At 41.3% G+C, this 23,585-nt stretch overlaps 1 protein-coding gene across 2 annotated transcripts in view; it reads right to left on the bottom strand.

The window, feature by feature from the left end:
* The window catches only part of VPS35L (VPS35 endosomal protein sorting factor like), a 121,866-nt gene that overhangs the window by 52,256 nt on the left and 46,025 nt on the right, over positions 1 to 23,585 (bottom strand). The window contains exons 16-26 of one of the 2 annotated variants that reach the window (XM_074965353.1): positions 23,051 to 23,162; positions 17,501 to 17,617; positions 17,018 to 17,071; positions 16,534 to 16,614; positions 16,081 to 16,143; positions 14,632 to 14,717; positions 8,051 to 8,131; positions 5,170 to 5,233; positions 3,974 to 4,072; positions 1,404 to 1,481; positions 321 to 435 (exon numbers count right to left, since the gene is read on the bottom strand). In XM_074965353.1, coding sequence (XP_074821454.1) covers positions 321 to 435; positions 1,404 to 1,481; positions 3,974 to 4,072; positions 5,170 to 5,233; positions 8,051 to 8,131; positions 14,632 to 14,717; positions 16,081 to 16,143; positions 16,534 to 16,614; positions 17,018 to 17,071; positions 17,501 to 17,617; positions 23,051 to 23,162 — 950 coding nt within the window. The remainder of the gene's footprint in view (positions 1 to 320; positions 436 to 1,403; positions 1,482 to 3,973; positions 4,073 to 5,169; positions 5,234 to 8,050; positions 8,132 to 14,631; positions 14,718 to 16,080; positions 16,144 to 16,533; positions 16,615 to 17,017; positions 17,072 to 17,500; positions 17,618 to 23,050; positions 23,163 to 23,585) is intronic. The other variant, XM_074965354.1, reaches the window with a different exon arrangement.

A 23,585-nucleotide genomic window follows, 5' to 3' on the forward strand; every position in this document is an offset into this window, starting at 1 on the left:
TATTTAAAACAGCACTGCTTTCTCTGAAGATATGCTATTTAAAAAATCATAGATGGAGGCTAAAATAAGGAATAATTGAATAAATACCTTAATATCAGACCTCTCTCTTCTACAATAATTCCTATATTTTAAATATGCTATAATTTAGAAAAATACATTTTAGAATTATTTTACTTTGTGACTACAGAAACGTGTGCAAGAATAAGGAGTGAAAGAGTTAACTTCAGTTTCAAACTGAATCAATATTATCCACAACTAGTAATATTCTGTTTTCTGGCAAGAAAGAATTATTATGCAATTGAAACAAACACCTGTCTTACCTTGTGAAAGGCACTGATTTGCCAGGGCAACCTGTCCAGAGTTCAGGTACAAATTAAGACGGGCAAAGATACTAGTCAGAGATGGAATTGTAATGAAGCAGAAGGCAACACAAGCCTAAGTAAAGAAGAAAATATACGAAACATAACTCAAATAATTTCTTAAATTAGAGGTATAGCAATTTTAGGGCTTTTTAATTAACTGCTGTTGTATATGCTCAAGCAAAAGCTTAAAAATAGAACACAAGTAGGTATCTTTCCCATTTTCATCTACAAAACACGGCCCACAAAGTTTGTGAAATTCAAACTGACCCAACTCTTGGGGTTTCCCTTTATTAACAGTGAAAACAATAAAATAAAGATTAGCTCAGAACTTCTTTGAAGGCTTTCTTGCTCCTAGGGTTCCTCCCTCAGGAGTGACCAACCCACACCCTAGATCCTCTCTCTTTCCAGAAAGTCAATTCCATTTCCTATATATCCAGGTGCCATGAGTCACTTGACTGTGAGTGAACACAACCCACTTAATCCTTCCCCAGAAAGATCTACACTTTCTAAGAGCGTGGGATGCTTCAGGGGAAAACTGGCACGCTGATACATATGGATCATATAGTTCTGGTGTAAAGACACACCTGCACTATGAGAATATATTATTTAATTTAAGTATCCACTTTAGATTTAAGTACCCACTTTGACTTTTTGATTATGATACACATTGTCATGCCATTTATCTTGCAGCAGCTCTTTTCTCCCCTCTATATAACTGGCTTGTATACAATGACAATTAATTTGGAAAAATGAAATTTCCTTAAAGGAGGGCTTAAAAAAACCTCACTTAGGGACTGACTCCTATCACCCTTACTTAGGCAAACTCATGGGACTCTGCAGGAGTTTTGTCTAATAAGGATAGCAGCGATTGGCTGTTAGTGAGTAAATATCAGTGCCCATAAGGGAAAGTGAGTTGATAAGCAATATGGAAACCACAAATGTATTTCTTCTGTATAAATGACAACCTTAGGCTCCAGCCTATCGTAACATCTGTGCACATGGGATGAAGAATCTAGAAATATATTTGACTTTTTCACTTACCCTGACAAATGCGGCTGTCTTTCTGGAATGATTTCCTTTCATCACTTTTCTCGTTTCCATTGCCAGTTGGTTCACAGACTAGGTATAAAAAAGAAAAGTAAGGCACTAATAGAAATGAATAGATTGACCAAGTCTGCAAATAAACACCCAACTCTTATCATTCTGTCAAGTTAAACATATGGGAAACAAAAGTAGCCAAAGGGATAATGTGTTCACCACAATTATGTTTGGAGGGTCCTTGTCTGGCTGGCCAAAAGGAAAGGAGTTGTGGTCCCTTTATGGGCTCCCCTCTGCAACTGGGGCAGAAGGGGAAAGTTGACATGGACAGACAGAACAGGGAAGAGCAGGAAGCAGCTAGGTCAGATCTGGAGGGGATAGTGCCCTTCCTACTGACTGGTATTTAAACCCCTTGCAATCCAGGAGAAGCCCTCTTTTACCTGGATTGGGCTGACAGCACCACCCTCCCACCCATGAAATCCGAGAAAGAACCAGCTTCCTTCATGATCTGCTGTTGCCCGTTTTTTTCTTGGGGACTGGGAAAGAATTTTCCCCTCACTGCAAGACTCCGCGAGATGGGGTGGGTTTTTTCATCTTTCCCAAAGTAAATCTGGGACCCTCTAGGGTTGAGGAGGGGTGTTCAGTTATAATGCCACAACTTAGTAAGTAAAACTCAGGGCAGACATCCAGTGCAGATACTTGTTATGGAAGGGTATGGAAAAGGATGAGAGAGAAAACATCTTGAGAAAACTGAGGAGGGGGAGGTTTGGGGCTCCTACATCTGGAACAGTAAGCAGCTGACCCCCTCCTCCTTTTCTAGCCCCCCTTTTGCCTCATACAAGAGGAGAGGGTATACGGTCCCAGCAACTGGATGGTCAGGACTAGTTGGGGATTATATGGAAATGATTAGGAAACTATGATGACCCCCGCAGTGTACAATTTATTGCCATGTACTCCCAGATATTTTAAGTGATTTTGTTTTTATTGTAGCTTAACTAAACCACATCCATTGCCTCCTGTCTTTCTTCCGATTTGGCTGGACAACGTGTGCTATTACAAAAGATACTGATATGCCTTAGGTGCAGTATTTAGCCTAGGTCTAACCTCCAAGAAGTGAAGTATTTATCATACCTGCACTTTAAGTGTATTAGTGCTTTTGTAAAATTATTCGTTACATAAAAACAACAACAAAAATAAAAAAAGACAACTGGTTGAATTTCCACCCAAGGCTGCTATCGGAGATAGATTCAGTAAGTGAGTCAATCAGTATCTGTTTGTAACTCCCACTTTATAAACCAATCTAATTAGTAGCCATGGATTAATTCTCCCCATCCTATTACCACCAAACACCAAAACAGTCATGCTGATTATTATGTTGCTATTATTTTTCAGTTACCCAACAGTTTTAAATTTAAAAATATGAAATTATGCTTCCACAGTTTGTTTTGGGGATGCATTCAAAGGCTAACCATCTAAATTATACAGTGAATTGCTGATGTGGCATTTCAACCTTTTCCATTTCTATTTTTTCTTGTTTGCTTGAACTAAGCAACAATGGGAAAATTCCTATTTAATTACGAAAAAAATTCCCTACACTGATCTAGTCATATGAACTCGGCTTATCTCAACATCATTCTGTCAAACTGATTTCTGAACCTGGGCAGTCAGAACTAATACATAAGCCTGAAATGCAGACTCTTTTCATATACCTTATAGGGTGGGTTCTTATTTGTGCTCCTGGATTCCATAACTCCACCAAAGTCTTTGACTTTTAATTATTTATTTTTGTGAAATACTGTTTCTATCTTGTGTATAATAATCATTTAAAAATTAACACAAAAGAAAATAAACTTAACTATGAAAGATGTCCCATTTCTTCTAATACTCAATTCATAATCCAATTAGAACACCGCTACATTTTTCAGAAAAAATGTGCAGAAGATATCTATGGAAGAAGTTTATACTGCCATCAATCACTGTGGTATTTCAGCACCTTTCATATGCAAACAGCCAAGTCCTAGTGGAATTTATTAAGTCTCTGGTTCTTACCCTTTACACAGCTATAGAAAGCTCTGCTTTTGAGGGAGGTTGCAGGGGGAAGGTTGATGTTATGCATGTCCTTCTGCTTCCGGTGCAAAAACTTGATCAAATAGGAAAATTTTGCAGAGTTTGCCAAAGGTGGTCTGACTTTGGAATTTGTTTAATTTCATCTGGAAGTTTGTTCCAGAGACAGACTCTCTCCTGGAGAGCACTCACATGCTTCCTCCTGTGACTATCAGCCTCCAATTTCTGAATATATAGGAAGACCTTGTAGTATTGTTTGTTCCATAAGCTAATGAATGTAATGAAACAGCTAATTTGCATCATTAAATGGTACTTAGTATGGGGGTAAAGCACACAATTGAAGAAAAATTTAGTGAGAAAAGAAAGGCAAAAACAAAGTCTACTCCTGAATACCTAGCGAAATAAACCTTAACACAGTAAATATAAGGAATGGCAATCTGGGGGGGTGGGGGTAGGGGGAGGAACCCACTGATTAAGACAACAACATCTGCAGTGAAATTTTTGCTTACATGAACCAGCTGGACAAGAACAGGCTCCAGATTGCAAAACATTGACCTAGCTTCAACATAAAAACTCAGCTGCTGCTCAAAGTCCCGGCCAAACGATACCTGGGTTTAGGAAGATACAAAAAGCCACACTTATGACATGTCCGCAGCACACAGCTATTTGATCTTTCTATAATGTGTGTTGAATTAAGGTGCTCTCTCTCTTTCTCTCTTTTGTTTGTTCCAAAAGGGTTGGAATGAAGATCCTCAACTGCAATTAAGTTCAATAATTTCAAAATAACTTGCTCACAGCTATATTAGGGACAGAAGAGATTCTCCTTCAACTGTTCACCTTCCATAATTTAGCTTCTAGGGAAATCTGCAAGTGTTTTTATTATTATTATTATTAAAACAATATATAGTTTCTGATTTATGGTGTGAATATTTCTCAAGCATACAACACTTATCAGCTTCCAGACTTCTGGAAAGGGATCTGGTATCTCACAGAATTCCTAAAGTGAGGTTTATAGGAAGTGGGGGTTTGGTGTGGTTTGCATTTTAACAAAACAAAACAAAAAAAGCAGCTTAACAGAAAACCCACATAATCACTCTACAAACAAATTAATGAATCAACCTTTTTACTGACACTAGTTTATTATGCAGCCAATAAAAACTGTCTTTTGAAGAGTGGGCATTTGGTGTTTTTTTAAGTTATTTTTAAAGACTGTCTCAATTTTCGAATACTGGAGGGCTCAAAAAACTGATTTTTTAAAAAACGTTTTTTTTTAATTTTGTGTTGATCCCCCTCAGGTGTGGGTGGTGGAATTACACCTGCTAATGTTACTGTTCGCTTGCTAGTGACTTGTGAACTTTCAGACTGTCACAACACGCAAGACATTCATTAAATATTCAAATTTAAAACACATATAGGTTTTACAAGATATTTAAAAACATTTAACAGAAGATTTTGATGCATGCTGTGATACCTACACTTTAAACTAGGCCTGTGATACCAAGTAAGGATCAACAGTTGTATGACATTTCTTCAAAACATCTGTATATTTCCTTCACTAAATATACTGGGTGGGATTTTTAACATATCCTGAGCAAGTTGGATGCTCAAGTCCCTTTGAATTTCAGTGGTATTTAGGTGCCTACTTCCCACTCGTATCTCTGCCACAAAAAGTTTTCCCAGGCAATCATGAATACTAAGTACTCACCATTTTTATAAATCCATTTATCAAAGATGCTAACATTCTCTTTTCATCTTCAAGTGTTAGTGCACTACAACAGTAAGTTTATATAGTCAATATAAGATAAGCCATCTTAAAAAAAAAACAAAGAAGTTTCAACTATATACGCATTTTACAAATTCTTTAAAAAAAAATTATGCTCACAGTATCTAATTCACTCATTTTAAGGACACATATTAATCTAATACTCATTTTATACTCATAATTTTTAAACTAACTTAAAATAACACTGTATTTATGATTGTCAGCCATTTTTAATAATACTCTTAAAGAGTTATTACCAGGACAAGTTTGGCCTAATATGTAAATTCTGTAAAATAAGATTTTATTAAATGTAGAGACCAACAGAAACGTTTCTATGAAATACTCTGAATCCCAGTGAAAAAAGATATAGCTTTTATCCAGACTAATATTCTCATAACAACAATTCAGTGGGTGCAGAACTGAACTACAGCATGCAAACATGAATGAGAAATTGACTATAAACTAATTATAAACAAGTTAGATTAGCTCATCTAAATTCATGTTCCTACTTGAGAGAAATACAAACAATTTAAATAAAACCTTAAATGTGACATTTAATGTTCTTTCAGTTTTAATTCTCTAAGATGTTATTTATAAGAAGGTTTTTGTTTTAAGCTATGATTACTCAACTGTGTCCTTTTAACTCTGTTACCATTACCACTGTGTCTCATTATAGTGTTCTCTAGAAGTTTTGCTGTCACAAATGGTACTAAAATGATACATTTACTTCCAACATTACCACAAATATATCGGATCTTTCAGAAGGCATAACCCAAATTTAGTATGAGACAAATTTACATCACATGGACATCCAATAAGCTAGATCTGTTTGGATGAAAATGGATAAACAGAATTTAAATTACAATTAAAGTAATCCCATTTAATCCTTTTACTATTACGTACTTGTCTCCAGCTTTGACCTCCTGTGTATCATTTTACCATTTTCCTAGAGCAGACACCAGATGGAAATAGGACAATAGTTTTATCCCGTAGAGAAGGAAGGAAAACCTCAGCATGATTCGCTCATTAGTACATTACCAGTCAAAGGAAAGAACTGAGGGTGAGCTGTTGTTACCAGTCAACAGCTGTTCAAGTGGCCTAAGATCTAGACTGTGGGTTGAAACTTTGCTGAACCAAAGTTTGTAAAAAGTGGAAAGAGGTAGTTTTAAACTTATTAGAATGCTATGTAAAATGGCCATTGTAAGAGCTGACAGAACAGAATCAAAAGAATGATGTAAATTAATTTTGCCTAAACTAAAAGAATTGCTAATTAGGGGTTTACCAAGGTTCCCAGTGAAGGCTCAGAGCTGTTTTGGCAACAAGATGTGAAGAAGTGTCAACTATAGGCCACTGGCAACTGTTTTGATTCTTTAATAATTAATTTTATTTTTAATACATATTACTGTTTAAAGGTTGAAAAGGCATTAAAGTACGTATGTAAGCCAAAAAGACCACATAACCTAGAATAAAGCATTTGGACTTGTCTTCATTTGAATTACATGCCAAAGCTGATTTCCTCTATTGCTAGTGTGTCTTGCATTCACTGATACTCTATGATCTGAGGAAACTTACAATAATATACTATAAACATTGAAAGTGTTGTAAATTATGTTTACAATATTGGCACTAAATTATAAATGGCTCTTGATTAAGAGCACCACAAAAATGTGCCCTTACAATTCTATTCAACCCACATAGAAAGAAGGAAGGAGAGTTGTGATTTACACACAAAAGTAGGCGCTTGGAAATCTTGGTTCTATTCCCAGCTCTGCCAAAGATTTTCTGTGTGATTTTGGGTGTCACTTAATCACTGTGTCTCAGTTTCCTCACCCTCAAAATTGGGATAATAATATTTTCCTACCTCACAAAGGGTGTTAAATATTAGTACAGTATCATTTGTATCAGTACAGTTTAATTATTAATCTGTCCAGCGCTTTGAGACACTTGGATGGAAACTGCTACAGTAGTCCAGAGTACTATATCAAAGCAAAGTTGTTGGCACGCATGCAGCTCTTTTCTTCTATTTCTAAAAATAAATTGGCCTCTAATAACTGCTAAAAATTATGGGCCAGGCTTTGACGCATGGTTTATGAGGACTCAGCACAGTTGAAGGGGGTGCATAGAAAAAGGAAGTCTGTTCTTAACTGTTCCAACTGCCAACAGCCCCTGAGAGCCATTATGACAGCTGGGGATTACCAGGACATCCCAGTCTCATTTCCTGCACAGCTATAGGGTGTGGGTTTGATGTAGGAGTTTCTCTACCACCCAACAATCCCCCTACTCAAGAGAGATTTTCTTGTTATTTCTGCCAGTTTAGGGCTGCTTTGTGCAGGTCAAATAACTAAAAGTGGCTGGAGTGCAACTCAATTTCGGGAGCTGTGTTTTTAATGGCAAAGTATGTATTGGAAACCTCTAAATACTGTATTGTTCACTGTAGTTCCTGGAAGATTCTAGCTGCTTTTTATCCTCACAAAAACTGAAAAGAGCCCAAACTGGCATCCTTTCTTTTAACAGCATCTGCTACTTTGATTATGCTTTTTATTCTCAAAAAGTATCCTTGCTGCTTCCCTCTACGCTAGAAAAATCTATTAAGTTATTGCCATTTTCCAGTTCGAATGCTGAAACAAAGAATCTAACAAAGCAATGATTAAAGTGTAAATAATTTGTGTTGTGATTTTACTGCACAGCTTCTATTAGTGCAAAACAGAGGGCCATACATAAATTTACCGTGAAACATTAACCCCCCCTAAAAGTAAAACTATACATCAGAACATCCACCATTTACACATATTCTGTATTATAGTACATGTAAATTTCATCTTACTTCACAGAATCATGCATGGTCTTGCACACGTGTAGAAGAGCATTAAGTATGACAGGGTCTTTAGTAGCATCTTGTTGATGTCTAAAAAACATTTTTGGAAAATACTGATAAAAATACTGCAGTTTCTCCAAGACACAAAATAGTGGAAAACTGAAAATTCATTTCATGCTAATTTTGCATAGGCAGCCTTTATATACTCTTATGAGCAGAGAATTGCAATGGTGAAAACATGATCTCTGTCTGTGAAATAACCTCCAAAGAACATCTTACATTGTACAACATCTCAACGTATTTTTCTTTTTACAAAAATACATAGAGTATATTTATACCTTCACAGTTAATACACAGTTAAAAAAAACATGACAGTGGGACTTACATTTCATAACTATCTGGCAGTGTTATTACAAAGTCACAGACACCTTAAGTCTTATGGATGGTGAGAGTGTAGACAGATTGCCCAGAAACGTCCAGCTAAGAACTTGAAAGCAAAACCAGTAAAGAAATCTCAGATAGGAATCTAGTTCCTTGGTTAATGTCAGATAGCACAGAATGGGCGACATGCCCTGTCTAGGCATGCAAGGACTAATTAGACGACCAAGTTTATATCCTGAAGTCACATCACCTTGAGGTATTAGTCATGCCACAGATAAATACTGAAGCCAAAAAACAGAATTCCTGAGTTACCAGGGGAATGAGAAATGCCACTCTATTTCCTAGATAATATCTCCAATGCCATTTTCAACAGATGTTTTGAAAGAAACCATTTGCTCTCCCATACTCTGAGCTCTGAAGAAGGAGGAGAACAAGTGCCTCAACTCTAGCACAGCCAATCAACTGCCAAGGACAAAGAAGCGTAACACTCAGTATGCAATAAAATAAGGCCACCTGAAAGAGATAAATGGCAGAGACATCTAACCCTGATGAGCAATGAATGCTCTGTACTGTATTAACTTATAACCACTGTATCTTTTATTGTAACAGAGCATTCAGAACAGCCCCTGTGAACAGACCAAACCCCACTGTATCCTCAACACAGCAAAACCAGCATGATTCAATTGCATCTCCTTCCTGAGGCATGGCTTCATTGACAACTCAAAAACACTGAAGCATAAACTTCAGCCTAAGCTTCCTCTCCAGAGGCCCCCTCTCCCTCATTTCCTAATGGCCCAAAGAGACACTCCCATTCCCTCTATATGCTGGGAGGAGCCAACTAGAACCACCTGCCAATCTGTTTAGCAGTAATTACTCTAGATATTAATACAGAGATTAAGCACCTGGGCTTAGAGTGATACAGCTGAAGAGCCCTGCATTCCAGTACAGGATCTTATAGTCTACTAGTGCCTAACTAGGAAATATTAGTAGGGCAATTAATTGTTCATTCTATTTGTACTGAATATGGTTTTTTCTGCTGTACAAATGCCTAGTGATAAACTATACATTAATTTACTATATACTATTTAAGTGTTCTTTGCCTATGCAGTATTAAAAGCTCTCCACTTAATATATTGCCTAACAAAAGGGCATTACCAAAAGCGTGCTCTACATATATCAGGAGTAGGTCCATCTCACTGTAAGTGGAATAGAGCAGACAATATTTATCACCCCACAGCTCTGTTTTAAGTGGAAGTAAGCCTGGAAACTTCTTTAATAAGTGTTCCATTCGCTTCAGGTGGCGCCACTGGTAACCAGGGCAGCACAGGAACACTTAGTGGATGGAAGGGGTCAGTGACAGGCAATCTCTGTCCATATGGTAAGTACCATATCTAAAAGACACAAGAATTTGGCGTTCTGTATTTACAACAATATTTCTAATGGACTTCAAATAAAGTTTTCTGGGTTTTGGTTTGGTTTTTAAACGTATCCAAGCTGCATTTTCGTCATGGTCAAACAACATTTGCAGGCTTCTGCCAACTACAAGGGACTACATTTTTGAAAAATTTAGAACTAGTAACAAAAGACTCCAAACCTGGCACCATCAACTGCACAATCTGTTATATACAGTCCCCTTGGGATATACAATTGACATAATGCAGTACAAACACATTAGGCAGAATCTGAATGGCTATCAATGTTTCTCAACTATGCAATCAAGAAATCATAACAGTCTGCTCTTTTTAACAGACCAGTGGAAGCTGCTCTAGCCAGCCATTCACTATTTATTTTTTCATGCCTGAATTATCAACACTTAATACTTCTGATTGGAAGAAATCTAATTGAAATTCAGCTATCACTTTTAAATTATGTACTACTGCTCTCCAATTTGACAATTTAAAAGAAAAAGCTAAGAAAAGAAAGTAACATTTCAAAAAAAAATCTTTTGTTTTAATGAAAATGACTATTCTGGACTTGGAAAAGTTTGAACATAAAATCTCATCTTCTGATATTGTTTTCCATTCAGGAAGCATTCATTTTACTGTAACAAACATGTCTATTTGTTCCCTTCCTCATTCATATGCCAAGATCATTATTCATGTCAGCCCAGGCTAGGAATACATGGCATTTATCATGTAAACCAAGTCAAGTAATGGAAATTGAAGCAAGCACAAAGAACAATTAATCAGTGGTGGAATCTGTAACAACAAATCTAACTGTTTATTATGGGGAAAGTCAAGTTATATTTCTGAGATAAGGTGGGTGAGGTAATATCTTTCTTGGACCAACTTCTGTTTATGAGAGAGACGAGCTCTTACACAAAGCTCTTCTTCAGGTCTTGTCTCTCTAATATCTTAAGACCAACATGGCTACAACACTGCATACAATTTATATTTCTTGGTTGACAGAGTTGACAAGACTATTCACTGATTTTCACTGAAAAACAATCAATTAAGAAGGAGACTCCGCTGGTTGGAAGGCATGAGATGCGATGTCCTGAGGTTGGGGGTTCCACGACCACCACTCCCAAGAGAAGGAGGCGGGTGGTGGTGGTCGGGGACTCTCTCCTCCGGGGGACTGAGTCATCTATCTGCCGCCCTGACCGGGAAAACCGAGAAGTCTGCTGCTTGCCAGGGGCTAAGATTCGCGATGTGACGGAGACAGACTGCCGAGACTCATCAAGCCCTCGGATCGCTACCCCTTCCTGCTTCTCCACGTGGGCACCAATGATACTGCCAAGAATGACCTTGAGCGGATCACTGCAGACTACGTGGCTCTGGGAAGAAGGATAAAGGAGTTTGAGGCGCAAGTGGTGTTCTCGTCCATCCTCCCCGTGGAAGGAAAAGGCCAGGGCAGGGACCGTCGAATCGTGGAAGTCAACGAATGGCTACGCAGGTGGTGTCGGAGAGAAGGCTTTGGATTCTTTGATCATGGGATGGTGTTCCATGAAGGAGGAGTGCTGGGCAGAGACGGGCTCCATCTTACGAAGAGAGGGAAGAGCATCTTTGTGAGCAGGCTGGCTAACCTAGTAAGGAGGGCTTTAAACTAGGTTCACCGGGGGAAGGAGACCAAAGCCCTGAGGTAAAGGGGAAAACGGGATACCGGGAGGAAGCACAGGCAGGAACGTCTGTGAGGGGAGGGCTCCTGCCTCATACTGAGAATGAGGGGCAATCAGCAGGTTCTCTCAAGTGCTTATATACGAATGCACAAAGCCTTGGAAACAAGCAGGGAGAACTGGAGGTCCTGGTGATGTCAGGGAATTATGACGTGATTGGAATAACAGAGACTTGGTGGGATAACTCACATGACTGGAGTACTGTCATGGATGGTTATAAACTGTTCAGGAAGGACAGGCAGGGCAGAAAAGGTGGGGGAGTAGCACTGTATGTAAGGGAGCAGTATGACTGCTCAGAGCTCCGGTACGAAACTGCAGAAAAACCTGAGTGTCTCTGGATTAAGTTTAGAAGTGTGAGTAATAAGAGTGATGTAGTGGTGGGAGTCTGCTATAGACCACCGGATCAGGGGGATGAGGTGGATGAGGCTTTCTTCCGGCAACTCGCAGAAGCTACTAGATCGCACGCCCTGGTTCTCATGGGTGACTTTAATTTTCCTGATATTTGCTGGGAGAGCAATACAGCGGTGCATAGACAATCCAGGAAGTTTTTGGAAAGCGTAGGGGACAATTTCCTGGTGCAAGTGCTAGACGAGCCAACTAGGGGGGGAGCTTTTCTTGACCTACTGCTCACAAACAGGGAAGAATTAGTGGGGGAAGCAAAAGTGGATGGGAATCTGGGAGGCAGTGACCATGAGATGGTCGAGTTCAGGATCCTGACACAGGGAAGAAAGGTAAGCAGCAGGATACGGACCCTGGACTTCAGGAAAGCAGACTTTGACTCCCTCAGGGAGCGGATGGGTAGGATCCCCTGGGGAACTAACATGAAGGGGAAAGGAGTCCAGGAGAGCTGGCTGTATTTCAAGGAATCCCTGTTGAGGTTACAGGGACAAACCATCCCGATGAGTCGAAAGAATAGTAAATATGGCAGGCGACCAGCTTGGCTTAATGGTGAAATCCTAGCGGATCTTAAACATAAAAAAGAAGCTTACAAGAAGTGGAAGGTTGGACATATGACCAGGGAAGAGTATAAAAATATTGCTCGGGCATGTAGGAATGAAATCAGGAGGGCCAAATCGCACCTGGAGCTGCAGCTAGCAAGAGATGTCAAGAGTAACAAGAAGGGTTTCTTCAGGTATGTTGGCAACAAGAAGAAAGCCAAGGAAAGTGTGGGCCCCTTACTGAATGAGGGAGGCAACCTAGTGACAGAGGATGTAGAAAAAGCTAATGTGCTCAATGCTTTTTTTGTCTCTGTCTTCACGAACAAGGACAGCTCCCAGACTGCTGCGCTGGGCATCGCAACATGGGGAGTAGATGGCCAGCCCTCTGTGGAGAAAGAGGTGGTTAGGGACTATTTAGAAAAGCTGGACATGCACAAGTCCATGGGGCCGGATGCGTTGCATCCGAGAGTGCTAAAGGAATTGGCGGATGTGATTGCAGAGCCATTGGCCATTATCTTTGAAAACTCGTGGCGAACGGGGGAAGTCCCAGATGACTGGAAAAAGGCTAATGTAGTGCCAATCTTTAAAAAAGGGAAGAAGGAGGATCCTGGGAACTACAGGCCAGTCAGCCTCACCTCAGTCCCCGGAAAAATCATGGAGCAGGTCCTCAAGGAATCAATCCTGAAGCACTTACACGAGAGTAAAGTGATCAGGAACAGTCAGCATGGATTCACCAAGGGAAGGTCATGCCTGACTAATCTAATCGCCTTCTATGATGAGATTACTGATTCTGTGGATGAAGGGAAAGCAGTGGATGTATTGTTTCTTGACTTTAGCAAAGCTTTTGACACGGTCTCCCACAGTATTCTTGTCAGCAAGTTAAAGAAGTATGGGCTGGATGAATGTACTATAAGGTGGGTAGAAAGTTGGCTAGATTGTCGGGCTCAACGGGTAGTGATCAATGGCTCCATGTCTAGTTGGCAGCCGGTGTCAAGTGGAGTGCCCCAGGGGTCGGTCTGGGGCCGGTTTTGTTCAATATCTTCATAAATGATCTGGAGGATGGTGTGGATTGCACTCTTAGCAAATTTGCGGATGATACTAAACTGGGAGGAGTGGTAGATACGTTGGAGGGTAGAGATAGGATACAGAGGGACCTAGACAAATTGGAGGATTGGGCCAAAAGAAACCTGATGAGGTTCAATAAGGATAAGTGCAGGGTCCTGCACTTAGGACGGAAGAACCCAATGCACAGCTACAGACTAGGGACCGAATGGCTAGGCAGCAGTTCTGCGGAAAAGGACCTAGGGGTTACAGGGGACGAGAAGCTGGATATGAGTCAGCAGTGTGCCCTTGTTGCCAAGAAGGCCAATGGCATTTTGGGATGTATAAGTAGGGGCATAGCGAGCAGATCGAGGGACGTGATCGTTCCCCTCTATTCGACATTGGTGAGGCCTCATCTGGAGTACTGTGTCCAGTTTTGGGCCCCACACTACAAGAAGGATGTGGATAAATTGGAGAGAGTCCAGTGAAGGGCAACAAAAATGATTAGGGGTCTGGAACACATGACTTATGAGGAGAGGCTCAGGGAACTGGGATTGTTTAGTCTGCAGAAGAGAAGAAGGAGGGGGGATTTGATAGCTGCTTTCAACTACCTGAGAGGTGGTTCCAAAGAGGATGGTTCTAGACTATTCTCAGTGGTAGAAGATGACAGGACAAGGAGTAATGGTCTCAAGTTGCAGTGGGGGAGGTTTAGGTTGGATATTAGGAAAAACGTTTTCACTAGGAGGGTGGTGAAACACTGGAATGCGTTACCTAGGGAGGTGGTAGAATCTCCTTCCCTGGAAGTTTTTAAGGTCAGGCTTGACAAAGCCCTGGCTGGGATGATTTAATTGGGGATTGGTCCTGCTTTGAGCAGGGGGTTGGACTAGATGACCTCCTGAGGTCCCTTCCAACCCTGATATTCTATGATTCTAATAAGCAACTGATGAATAAAAGACTAATAAAAAATTGTATGTTTATATTTTCTTCTTGGCGCCTGGAATATCTTATACATGCCGAATGGACTACAACAAGATTCACTCTATCTCCCCTAGCAACTTTTCAATAGATTGCCCAGATCCTCTAGCGTGCCCTTAATCAGAATATTTTCTACTTACTTTATAAAAGCTTCCATAATGCACTTGCAAACCTCCACTCGCACACTTTCTTTCTGGAACATATCCAGGAATGGTAAGAATTTCTCCTAAAAATACAAATTAAAAAAAAAAAAAAAAAGCAGGTATATTAAGGTATTTTATACACAAAAGCTTTTGATCTCTGTGCTGAAGATGAAAATCTGCCTAAAGAACCAATAAGTATAAATATTTTAGAAATATTTAAAATAATCTCAGCTATGAGTGTATGAGTAGAATAGACCAGTTTTTACCTCTTTTGAAGAAAGTTATTTTTCCTGGAGGATCAGTGATTAGGTACTGAGAGATTATAGCACGGTGGTATGAATGGAGAAATCCTATTGGCTGACAAAAGAGCTAGTTTATTGGCTCGGAGTATCCAGTATAAACATGCAACAGGTCAGAGCTCATTTAGACAAGTATCACCAAAAAATAAGGAAAATGTTATAAAAGCAATAATATGCTTGAAGCAGCACAGATACAGAAGTGATGATCACTGGAAAGTCTGAAGACTCCAGGAACAACTCATAGGGTATTACAGTCCCAAAAAATCTGTCAAATTCCTGCCACCATTTTGGATTTTTCAAGGGCTACTTTTGAAGCTGTAGACCGTTCGGATGTCATTTAAAGATGCTGAATTTGAGAATCTAGAGAATTAGTTTCTGTACCATCCCCAAAATATGTGTAAGGTAAAATTTTCTAAGTGCCCAAGTGACTTAGGAACTTAAACCCTATTGACTTTCAGTGAGCATTAGGTGCCCAAGTGGCTTGAAAATGGGATTTTGGCTCCTAAATCACCTAGGTATATTGGAAAAGTTTACTCTGAATCAAATTTCAGTTGTTTAATCAGACTTTGTAACGCAAACGCACCCATTGGCCTCCCTAAACTTTCCTTTGCACCTCAAAGGAGTGGGTGGGTGAGATTCTGTGGCCTGCGTTGTACAGGAGGTCGGACTAGATCATCATAGTGGTCCCTTCTGACCTTGGTATCTATGAATCTATAAATCAGTACCGGAACAGTTGGCACTGAATTCTTTGCTATGACACATTATATGTATGCATTATACTGAAACACTCATTATGTAGTTATCAGCACAGCACACAAATAGGCTGTATTAGTTCATCTGAGCTCCCTTTGCTGGCTGGCTGTTACTGCTGCATTAAAACAAAGATATATTAGAGAATTAAATAGTATTAGAGAATTCTATAACCTAAGAAGAAAACAGTGTGATAGGCTGGAATGTAAATAATGGATTTTTTAAGAAGGTAACAAGAGAAAACTTCCCCTGTTGTTTTAACAGTTTTATACTTGACAAAAAGTGCTTCTCACCATGTGAGCTTTCAGATGACTTAGATAAGTAAATTAGGTTAGCTTTCCTTATAAAAAACAGTCTACACTCAAGTTCTAGAAAACAATGCAAAGATATGACTTACCGCTGAAAAAAGTACAGAAAAGTCATGGAAATAGGTGATAATTTTCTGAATAATTGACTGAAGCTAGGAAAAGAAGAAAAACAACTAAATACATTACAAATTGCATGTTAAAGTACATAATGACGACAACGGTGCAGATCTATCCGCAAATCATCTAATTTATAGGTTATTTTTCTCCTGTTAATGCCTAGAAAACATATATATATATATATACACACACACACACACAAACAATAGTTTATTTTGTTGTAAATTATTCTAGATTTAAAAATTGAGCGCCATGAATAAAACTGGAACACTATACCACGGCTTCACTTTATTCTAAAGAGCTTCCTGAATTACAAAAGGCCTTTTAAAATACACTGTAAGGTAAGAGACTTTAGAAGCCTCTGTGCATTTTCTTGGAACAAAATTAGTTATTTATAGAGTTGGTAAATCAAAACAGTCTCTTACCTGTGGATAGGCATCTTCAAATGCACGATCTGGAGTCATGTGTTTGATAACATCTGCCAAAACAGTATTGACCTCACGCTTCTATGTAGTGAAAATTAAATGTCACAACTCAGCATAAAAAATGGTGCAGAAATCAAATGACTAAAATACTTTGTTAGTACTAAGTTAAGGTTGAGAATTTATTGCCATTTACAAAAGAATGAATTTTCTACACAGTTGTAGTTGAAACCAGATAATTCTTATTTAAGGTTCAATCAGCCACCTACTGTAACACTGCCTGTTTCCCCAATTATGTTCCAAATACAGGTTAGAAATATATTCATGAATGACCAAAAGGACTCCTTTTAAGCCTCTAATATGTATCTATTCAGCACTCACATTAGGAGATAATCTGGTTTATTGTTTTTCACCTTGTAAACTGCTACTTACTGTCTCCATATAGTTAAAATTAGAAAAAAAAATCCTTATAGAAATTCCTACATACCGTAAAGTGTCTGCAGGTATACTCCACCCACACTTCTGCACAGTTAATATAATCCTAGGGAAAAAAAAATAGTCAAAAGAATGCATCACCTTCAAAATCCGTATCAAGTTTCAGGGTATATATTTCTCGTCCCGCAGTCTGCTTAAGTAATTACTCAGGCACTTGTCTGGCACTTAGATCCAAGCAGGCACAAGGACCTACCTTCATGGTTACAAATTTCAAAACGGGGCCCTGCTGTACCCAAACCGAGTACAAAAGGGTGGGTTCATATGAAACATGTGCCCGGTATTCTTATTGACAAGGCAATTATTGAGTGCCTAGGAATGATGAACTAGGCAATGCTACGCTCAGTGTGTATTAAAAGCTCATATGTAATTGCGGTATTTTTTTTAAAATAATTTTGAACAATTGGCTACCACTGTATCTGAAATAGGCAAGTCAGTTCCAGCTTACCCCAGAACTCGTCTCCTGTCAATTACCCACCTGTGGGTTTTTCAATTTTGTGATAACCTTCCAGGCTTCATTTAATATCTGAAGGCGATCACATTCAGGAGGATCAGCCATGGCCAAGTTTAACCCCAAAGAGCGAAAGAGAAGATGCTGAGGAAAGATCAGACCATCCTATCAGTTAGAGATTCTCTATGAAACAGATCATACTTCAAAATACTACTGGTTACAAAATTATAAAGTTGGGTAAGTCACTCAAAGATCATATACTTTCTAACCCAAAGACTGAACTGTAATGAACTTTTGTTGGAGAACTATAAGCAGTTACATTTAATTAGCAACTCATCAGAGCATATACATTGAAATGATATACAGCATTAAGACCATTTGCTTTTGATGGACCAGCATGAAAGTACTATATTGTGTTCTGCTGTTTAATATGCATACAAAGGGTATGTCTACACTATGAAATTAGGTCAAATTTATAGAAGTCAGTTTTGTAGAAAGCGTTTTTATACAACCGATTGTGTGTGTCCCCACACAAATGCTCTCAGTGCATGTAGTCGGCAGAGTGTGTCCACGGTACCGAGGCAACCGTCGACTTCCGGAGCATTGCACTGTGGGTAGCTATCCCACAGTTCCTGCAGTCTCCACCGCCCATTTGAATTCTGTGTAGAAATCCCAGTGCCTGATGGGGCTAAAACATTGTCGTGGGTGGTTCTGGGTACATATCATCAGGCCCCCCTTCCCTCCCTCCTTCCGTGAAAGCAAGGGCAGACAATCGTTTTGCGCTTTTTTCTTGAATTACCTGTGCAGACGCCATACCATAGCAAGCATGGAGCCCGCTCAGCTCACCGTCACCGTATGTCTCCTGGGTGCTGGCAGACGTGGTACTGCATTGCTACACAGCAGCAGTTTATTGCCTTTTGGCAGCAGACAGTACAGTACAACTGGTAGTCATCGACGTAGTCCTGGGTGCTTTTTTAACCAACCTCGATGAGGTCGGGGCACCTGGGCAAACATGGGAGTGACTTAGCCAGGTCATTTCCCTTTTAAGTTTCGTCTCATGGCGATTGAGTCCTACCGACAATGCACTGTCTTTTAATCAGCAGCCAGCAGAAGATGATGGCCAGTAGTCATACTGCACCGTCTTCTGCTGAGCACCCAGGAGAAGACGATGGCTAGCGCTCGTACTAGATGAAGCGGCTCAAAACAAGAAATAGACCAGATTTGTTCTGTATTAATTTTCTCCTCCCTCCCTCCGTGAAATCAACGGCCTGCTAAACCCAGTTTTGAGTTCTATCCTAGAGGTTTTGAGTTCTATCCTTGTGGGGGCCATTCAGTTTCTCGCAAAGCCACCCCCATTGTTGATTTTAACTCCCTGAAAGCCAACCCTGTAAGCCATGTCGTCAGTCACCCCTCCCTCCATCAGGACAACGGCAGAAAACCGTTCCGCGCCCTTTTTTCTGTGCAGACGCTATACCATGGCATGCATGGAGCCCGCTCAGATCACTTTGGCAATTAGGAGCACATTAAACACCACACACATTATTCAGCAGTATATGCAGCACCAGAACCTGCCAAAGCGAAACCGGGCGAGTAGGCGACGTCAGCGCGGTGACGAGAGTGATGAGGACATGGACACAGACTTCTCTCAAAGCACGGGCCCTGGCAATGTGGGCATCATAGTGCTAATGGGGCAGGTTCATGTGGCGGAACGCCGATTCTGGGCTCGGGAAACAAGCACAGACTGATGGGACCGCATAGTGTTGCGGGTCTGGGACGATTCCCAACAGCTGCGAAATTTTCGCATGCGTAAGGGCACTTTCATGGAACTTTGTGACTTGCTTTCCCCTGCCCTGAGGCACAAGAATACCAAGATGAGAGCAGCCCTCACAGTTGAGAAGCGAGTGGCAATAGCCCTGTGGAAGCTTGCAATGCCAGACAGCTACCAGTCAGTCGGGAATCAATTTGGAGTGGGCAAATCTACTGTGGGGGCTGCTGTGATGGAAGTAGCCAATGCAATCAAAGATCTGCTGATATCAAGGGTAGTGAGTCTGGGAAATGTGCAGGTCATAGTGGATGGCTTTGCTGCAATGGGATTCCCTAACTGTGATGGGGCCATAGACGGAACCCATATCCCTATCTTGGCACCAGAGCACCAAGGCGGCGAGTACATAAACCGCAAGGGGTACTTTTCAATAGTGCTGCAAGCTCTGGTGGATCACAAGGGACGTTTCACCAACATCAACATGGGATGGCCGGGAAAGGTACATGACACTTGCATTTTCAGGAACTCTCGTCTGTTTCAAAAGCTGCAGGAAGGGACTTTATTCCCAGACCAGAAAATAACTGTTGGGGATGTTGAAATGCCTATAGTTATCCTTGGGGACCCAGCCTACCCCTTAATGCCATGGCTCATGAAGCCGTACACAGACAGCCTGGACAGTAGTCAGGAGCTCTTCAACTACAGGCTGAGCAAGTGCAGAATGGTGGTAGAATGTGCATTTGGACGTTTAAAAGCACGCTGGCGCAGTTTACTGACTCGCTCAGACCTCAGCAAAACCAATATTCCCACAGTTATTACTGCTTGCTGTGCGCTCCACAATATCTGTGAGAGCAAGGGAGAGACGTTTATGGCGGGGTGGGAGGTTGAGGCAAATCGCCTGGCTGCTGGTTACGCGCAGCCAGACACGAGGGTGGTTAGAAGAGCACAGGAGGGCGCAGTGCGCATCAGAGAAGCTTTGAAAACCAGTTTCATGACTGGCCAGGCTACGGTGTGAAAGTTCTGTTTGTTTCTCCTTGATGAAATCTCCCACCCCTTGGTTCACTCTACTTCCCTGAAAGCTAACCACCCTCCCCTCCTCCCTTTGATCACCGCTTGCAGAGGCAATAAAGTCATTGTTGCTTCACATTCATGCATTCTTTATTAATTCATCACACAAATAGGGGGATAACTACCAAGGTAGCCCAGAAGGGGTGGTGGAGGAGAGAAGCACCAGGAGGGGTGGTGGAGGAGGGAAGGACAATGCCACACAGCACTTTAAAAGTTTAAAACTTTAAAACTTATTGAATGCCAGCCTTCTGTTGCTTGGGCAATCCTCTGGGGTGGAGTGGCTGGAGGCCCCCCACCGCGTTCTTGGGTGTCTGGGTGAGGAGGCTATGGAACTTGGGGAGGAGGGCGGTTGGTTACACAGGGGCTGTAGCGGCGGTCTGTGCTCCTGCTGCCTTTCCTGCAGTTCAACCATATGCTGGAGCATATTACTTTGATCCTCCAGCAGCTTCAGCATAGAGTCCTGCCTCCTCTCATCACGCTGCCGCCACCTTTCAGCTTCAGCCCTCTCTTCAGCCCACCACCTCTCCTCCCGGTCATTTTGTGCTTTCCTGCACTCTGACATTGTCTGCCTCCACGCATTCGTCTGTGCTCTGTCAGTGTGGGAGGACAGCATGAGCTCAGAGAACATTTCATCACGAGTGTGTTTTTTTCGCCTTCTGAACTTCGCTAGCCTCTGGGAAGGAGAAGATCCTGTGATCCTTGAAACACATGCAGCTGATGGAGGAAAAAAAAGGGACAGTGGTATTTAAAAAGGCACCTTTTATAGAACAATGGGTACACTCTTTCACGGTAAACCTTGCTGTTAACATTACATACATAGCATATGTGCTTTTGTTACAAGGTTGCATTTTGCCTCCCCCAGCATGTGGCTAGCCCTTCCCCCCTCCCCGTGGCTAACAGTGAGGAACATTTCTGTTTAGCCACAGGCAAACAGCCCAGCAGGAACAGGCACCTCTGAATGTCCCCTTAAGAAAAGCACCCTATTTCAACCAGGTGACCATGAATGATATCACTCTCCTGAAGATAACACAGAGAGATAAAGAACAGATGTTGTTTGAATGCCAGCAAACATACACTGCAATGCTTTGTTCTGCAATAATTCCCAAGTACGTGCTACTGGCCTGGAGTGGTAAAGTGTCCTACCATGGTGGATGGAATAAGGCTGCCGTCCCCAGAAACCTTTTGCAAAGGCTTTGGGAGTACATCCAGGAGAGCCACAAATGCCAGGGCAAATTAATCATTAAACACGCTTGCTTTTAAACCATGTATACTATTTTAAAAGGTACACTCACCAGAGGTCCCTTCTCCACCTGGGGGGTCCGGGAGGCAGCCTTGGGTGGGTTCGGGGGGTACTGGCTCCAGGTCCGGGGTGAGAAACAGTTCCTGGCTGTCGGGAAAACTGGTTTCTCCGCTTGCTTACTGTGAGCTATTTACAACCTCATCATCATCATCTTTCTCGTCCCCAAAACCTGCTTCCGTGTTGCCTCCATCTCCACTGAAGGAGTCAAACAACACGGCTGGGGTACTGGTGGCTGAACCCCCTAAAATGGCATGCAGCTCATCATAGAAGCTGCATGTTTGGGGCTCTGACCCGGAGCGGCCGTTCGCCCCTCTAGTTTTCTGGTAGGCTTGCCTCAGCTCCTTAAATTTCAGGCGGCACTGCTTCGGGTCCCTGTTATGGACTCTGTCCTTCATGCCTTGGGAGACTTTGACAAATGTTTTGGCATTTCGAAAACTGGAACGGAGTTCTGATAGCACAGATTCCTCTCCCCGTACAGCGATCAGATCCAGTACCTCCTGTTCGGTTCATGCTGGAGCTCTTTTGCGATTCTGGGACTCCATCATGGTCACCTCTGCTGATGAGGTCTGCATGGTCACCTGCAGCTTGCCACGCTGGCCAAACAGGAAATTGAAATTCAAAAGTTCGCGGCCTTTTCCTGTCTACCTGGCCAGTGCATCTGAGTTGAGAGTGCTGTCCAGAGCGGTCACAATGGAGCACTCTGGGATAGCTCATGGAGGCCAATACCATCTGTGTCCACAGTACCCCAAATTCAACCCAGCAAGGCCAATTTCAGCGCTAATCCCCTTGTCGGGGGTGGAGTAAGGAAATGGATTTTAAGAGCCCTTTAAGTCGAAAAAAAGGGCTTCATCGTGTGGATGGGTGCAGGGTTAAATCGATTTAACGCTGCTAAATTCGACCTCAACTCCTAGTGTAGACCAGGGCTTATTTGGCAGATTCCTGAAGAAAGGCTCTAAACTAGCACACCCAGAAGTCAGATTTTGCTCCCATTGAAGTCAACAGCAAAACTCCCATTGACTTCAATGGAGCAGGATTAAGCCCCTTAAAACAGTACAAGTAAGTGCCGGGAGTAGAGTCACATGCTGTGTGAAGGAAGCCACAATTAGTTAATTCCCAGCACTTCTTTCCAGCACTGGGATTGACTGGCTAATAACGGCCCCTTCCTTATTACAAATAAACTGCAACAGGCCTCTTTTTGATCCATTCACTGCAGAAGACATAGTTCTTGTCTCTATTCTCAGTCGACCCCTCCCACTCATAAAGGATTCAGAATCCACGAATGAAACAGGAATAGAAATCACTTTATGTTCTAGATCTTAAATCACCTTATTCTACACAGCAGAGAGTTCCCATTTTTTAATCCTGTGTGAACTATCTAGACAACTAGCTAAAAGTATAAAGCACTCAGCAAGATAATGAATAAGGATTGCTTTAAATTGCAAAAACTTACCTTGGGGAAACCAGATTCATCGCACTCTTTAATCATGCCAATAAAATCCATAGACCTTGCAGCAATAAACTCCGCTCTGAATGCTGACATCACTGAATTCAACAGCAGGGCACTAGAAGGAACAGGATACAAATCAGCACAGCTCACCATAAATTAAGCCCATTTTCATTGTCTAGTTTACATTAATCTGAACTTCAAAGAATAATTAAATACCACTCAGTTTCTACCTGTTTGGGTGATGGGTTGATCAAGTCTGTAATTTGTTGGGAAAACAAGAAAACATACAGTTTGGCAATGTTGCACAGGATATGTAGAAAACCTCAGCCTGTACTTTCTTTGCTTAACTCCAAGGAAATCATCATTTAATTGTCTTTAAAATAAATTTTACATTCGATTTCTTACACAAGGATCAACTTTCTTCCAAGCTATCACTAGCTGAGAGCAGATTTCCTTATAATACTGGCACATCACTCACCAAGCTGGAGACCATTGGCTATTCAGTAAAAAGAAACAGTAATATTGGGATAGTCTTTGC

The sequence above is a fragment of the Natator depressus genome, chromosome 10 (genome assembly GCF_965152275.1).
Source record: "Natator depressus isolate rNatDep1 chromosome 10, rNatDep2.hap1, whole genome shotgun sequence".
Classification (NCBI taxonomy): domain Eukaryota; kingdom Metazoa; phylum Chordata; order Testudines; family Cheloniidae; genus Natator; species Natator depressus.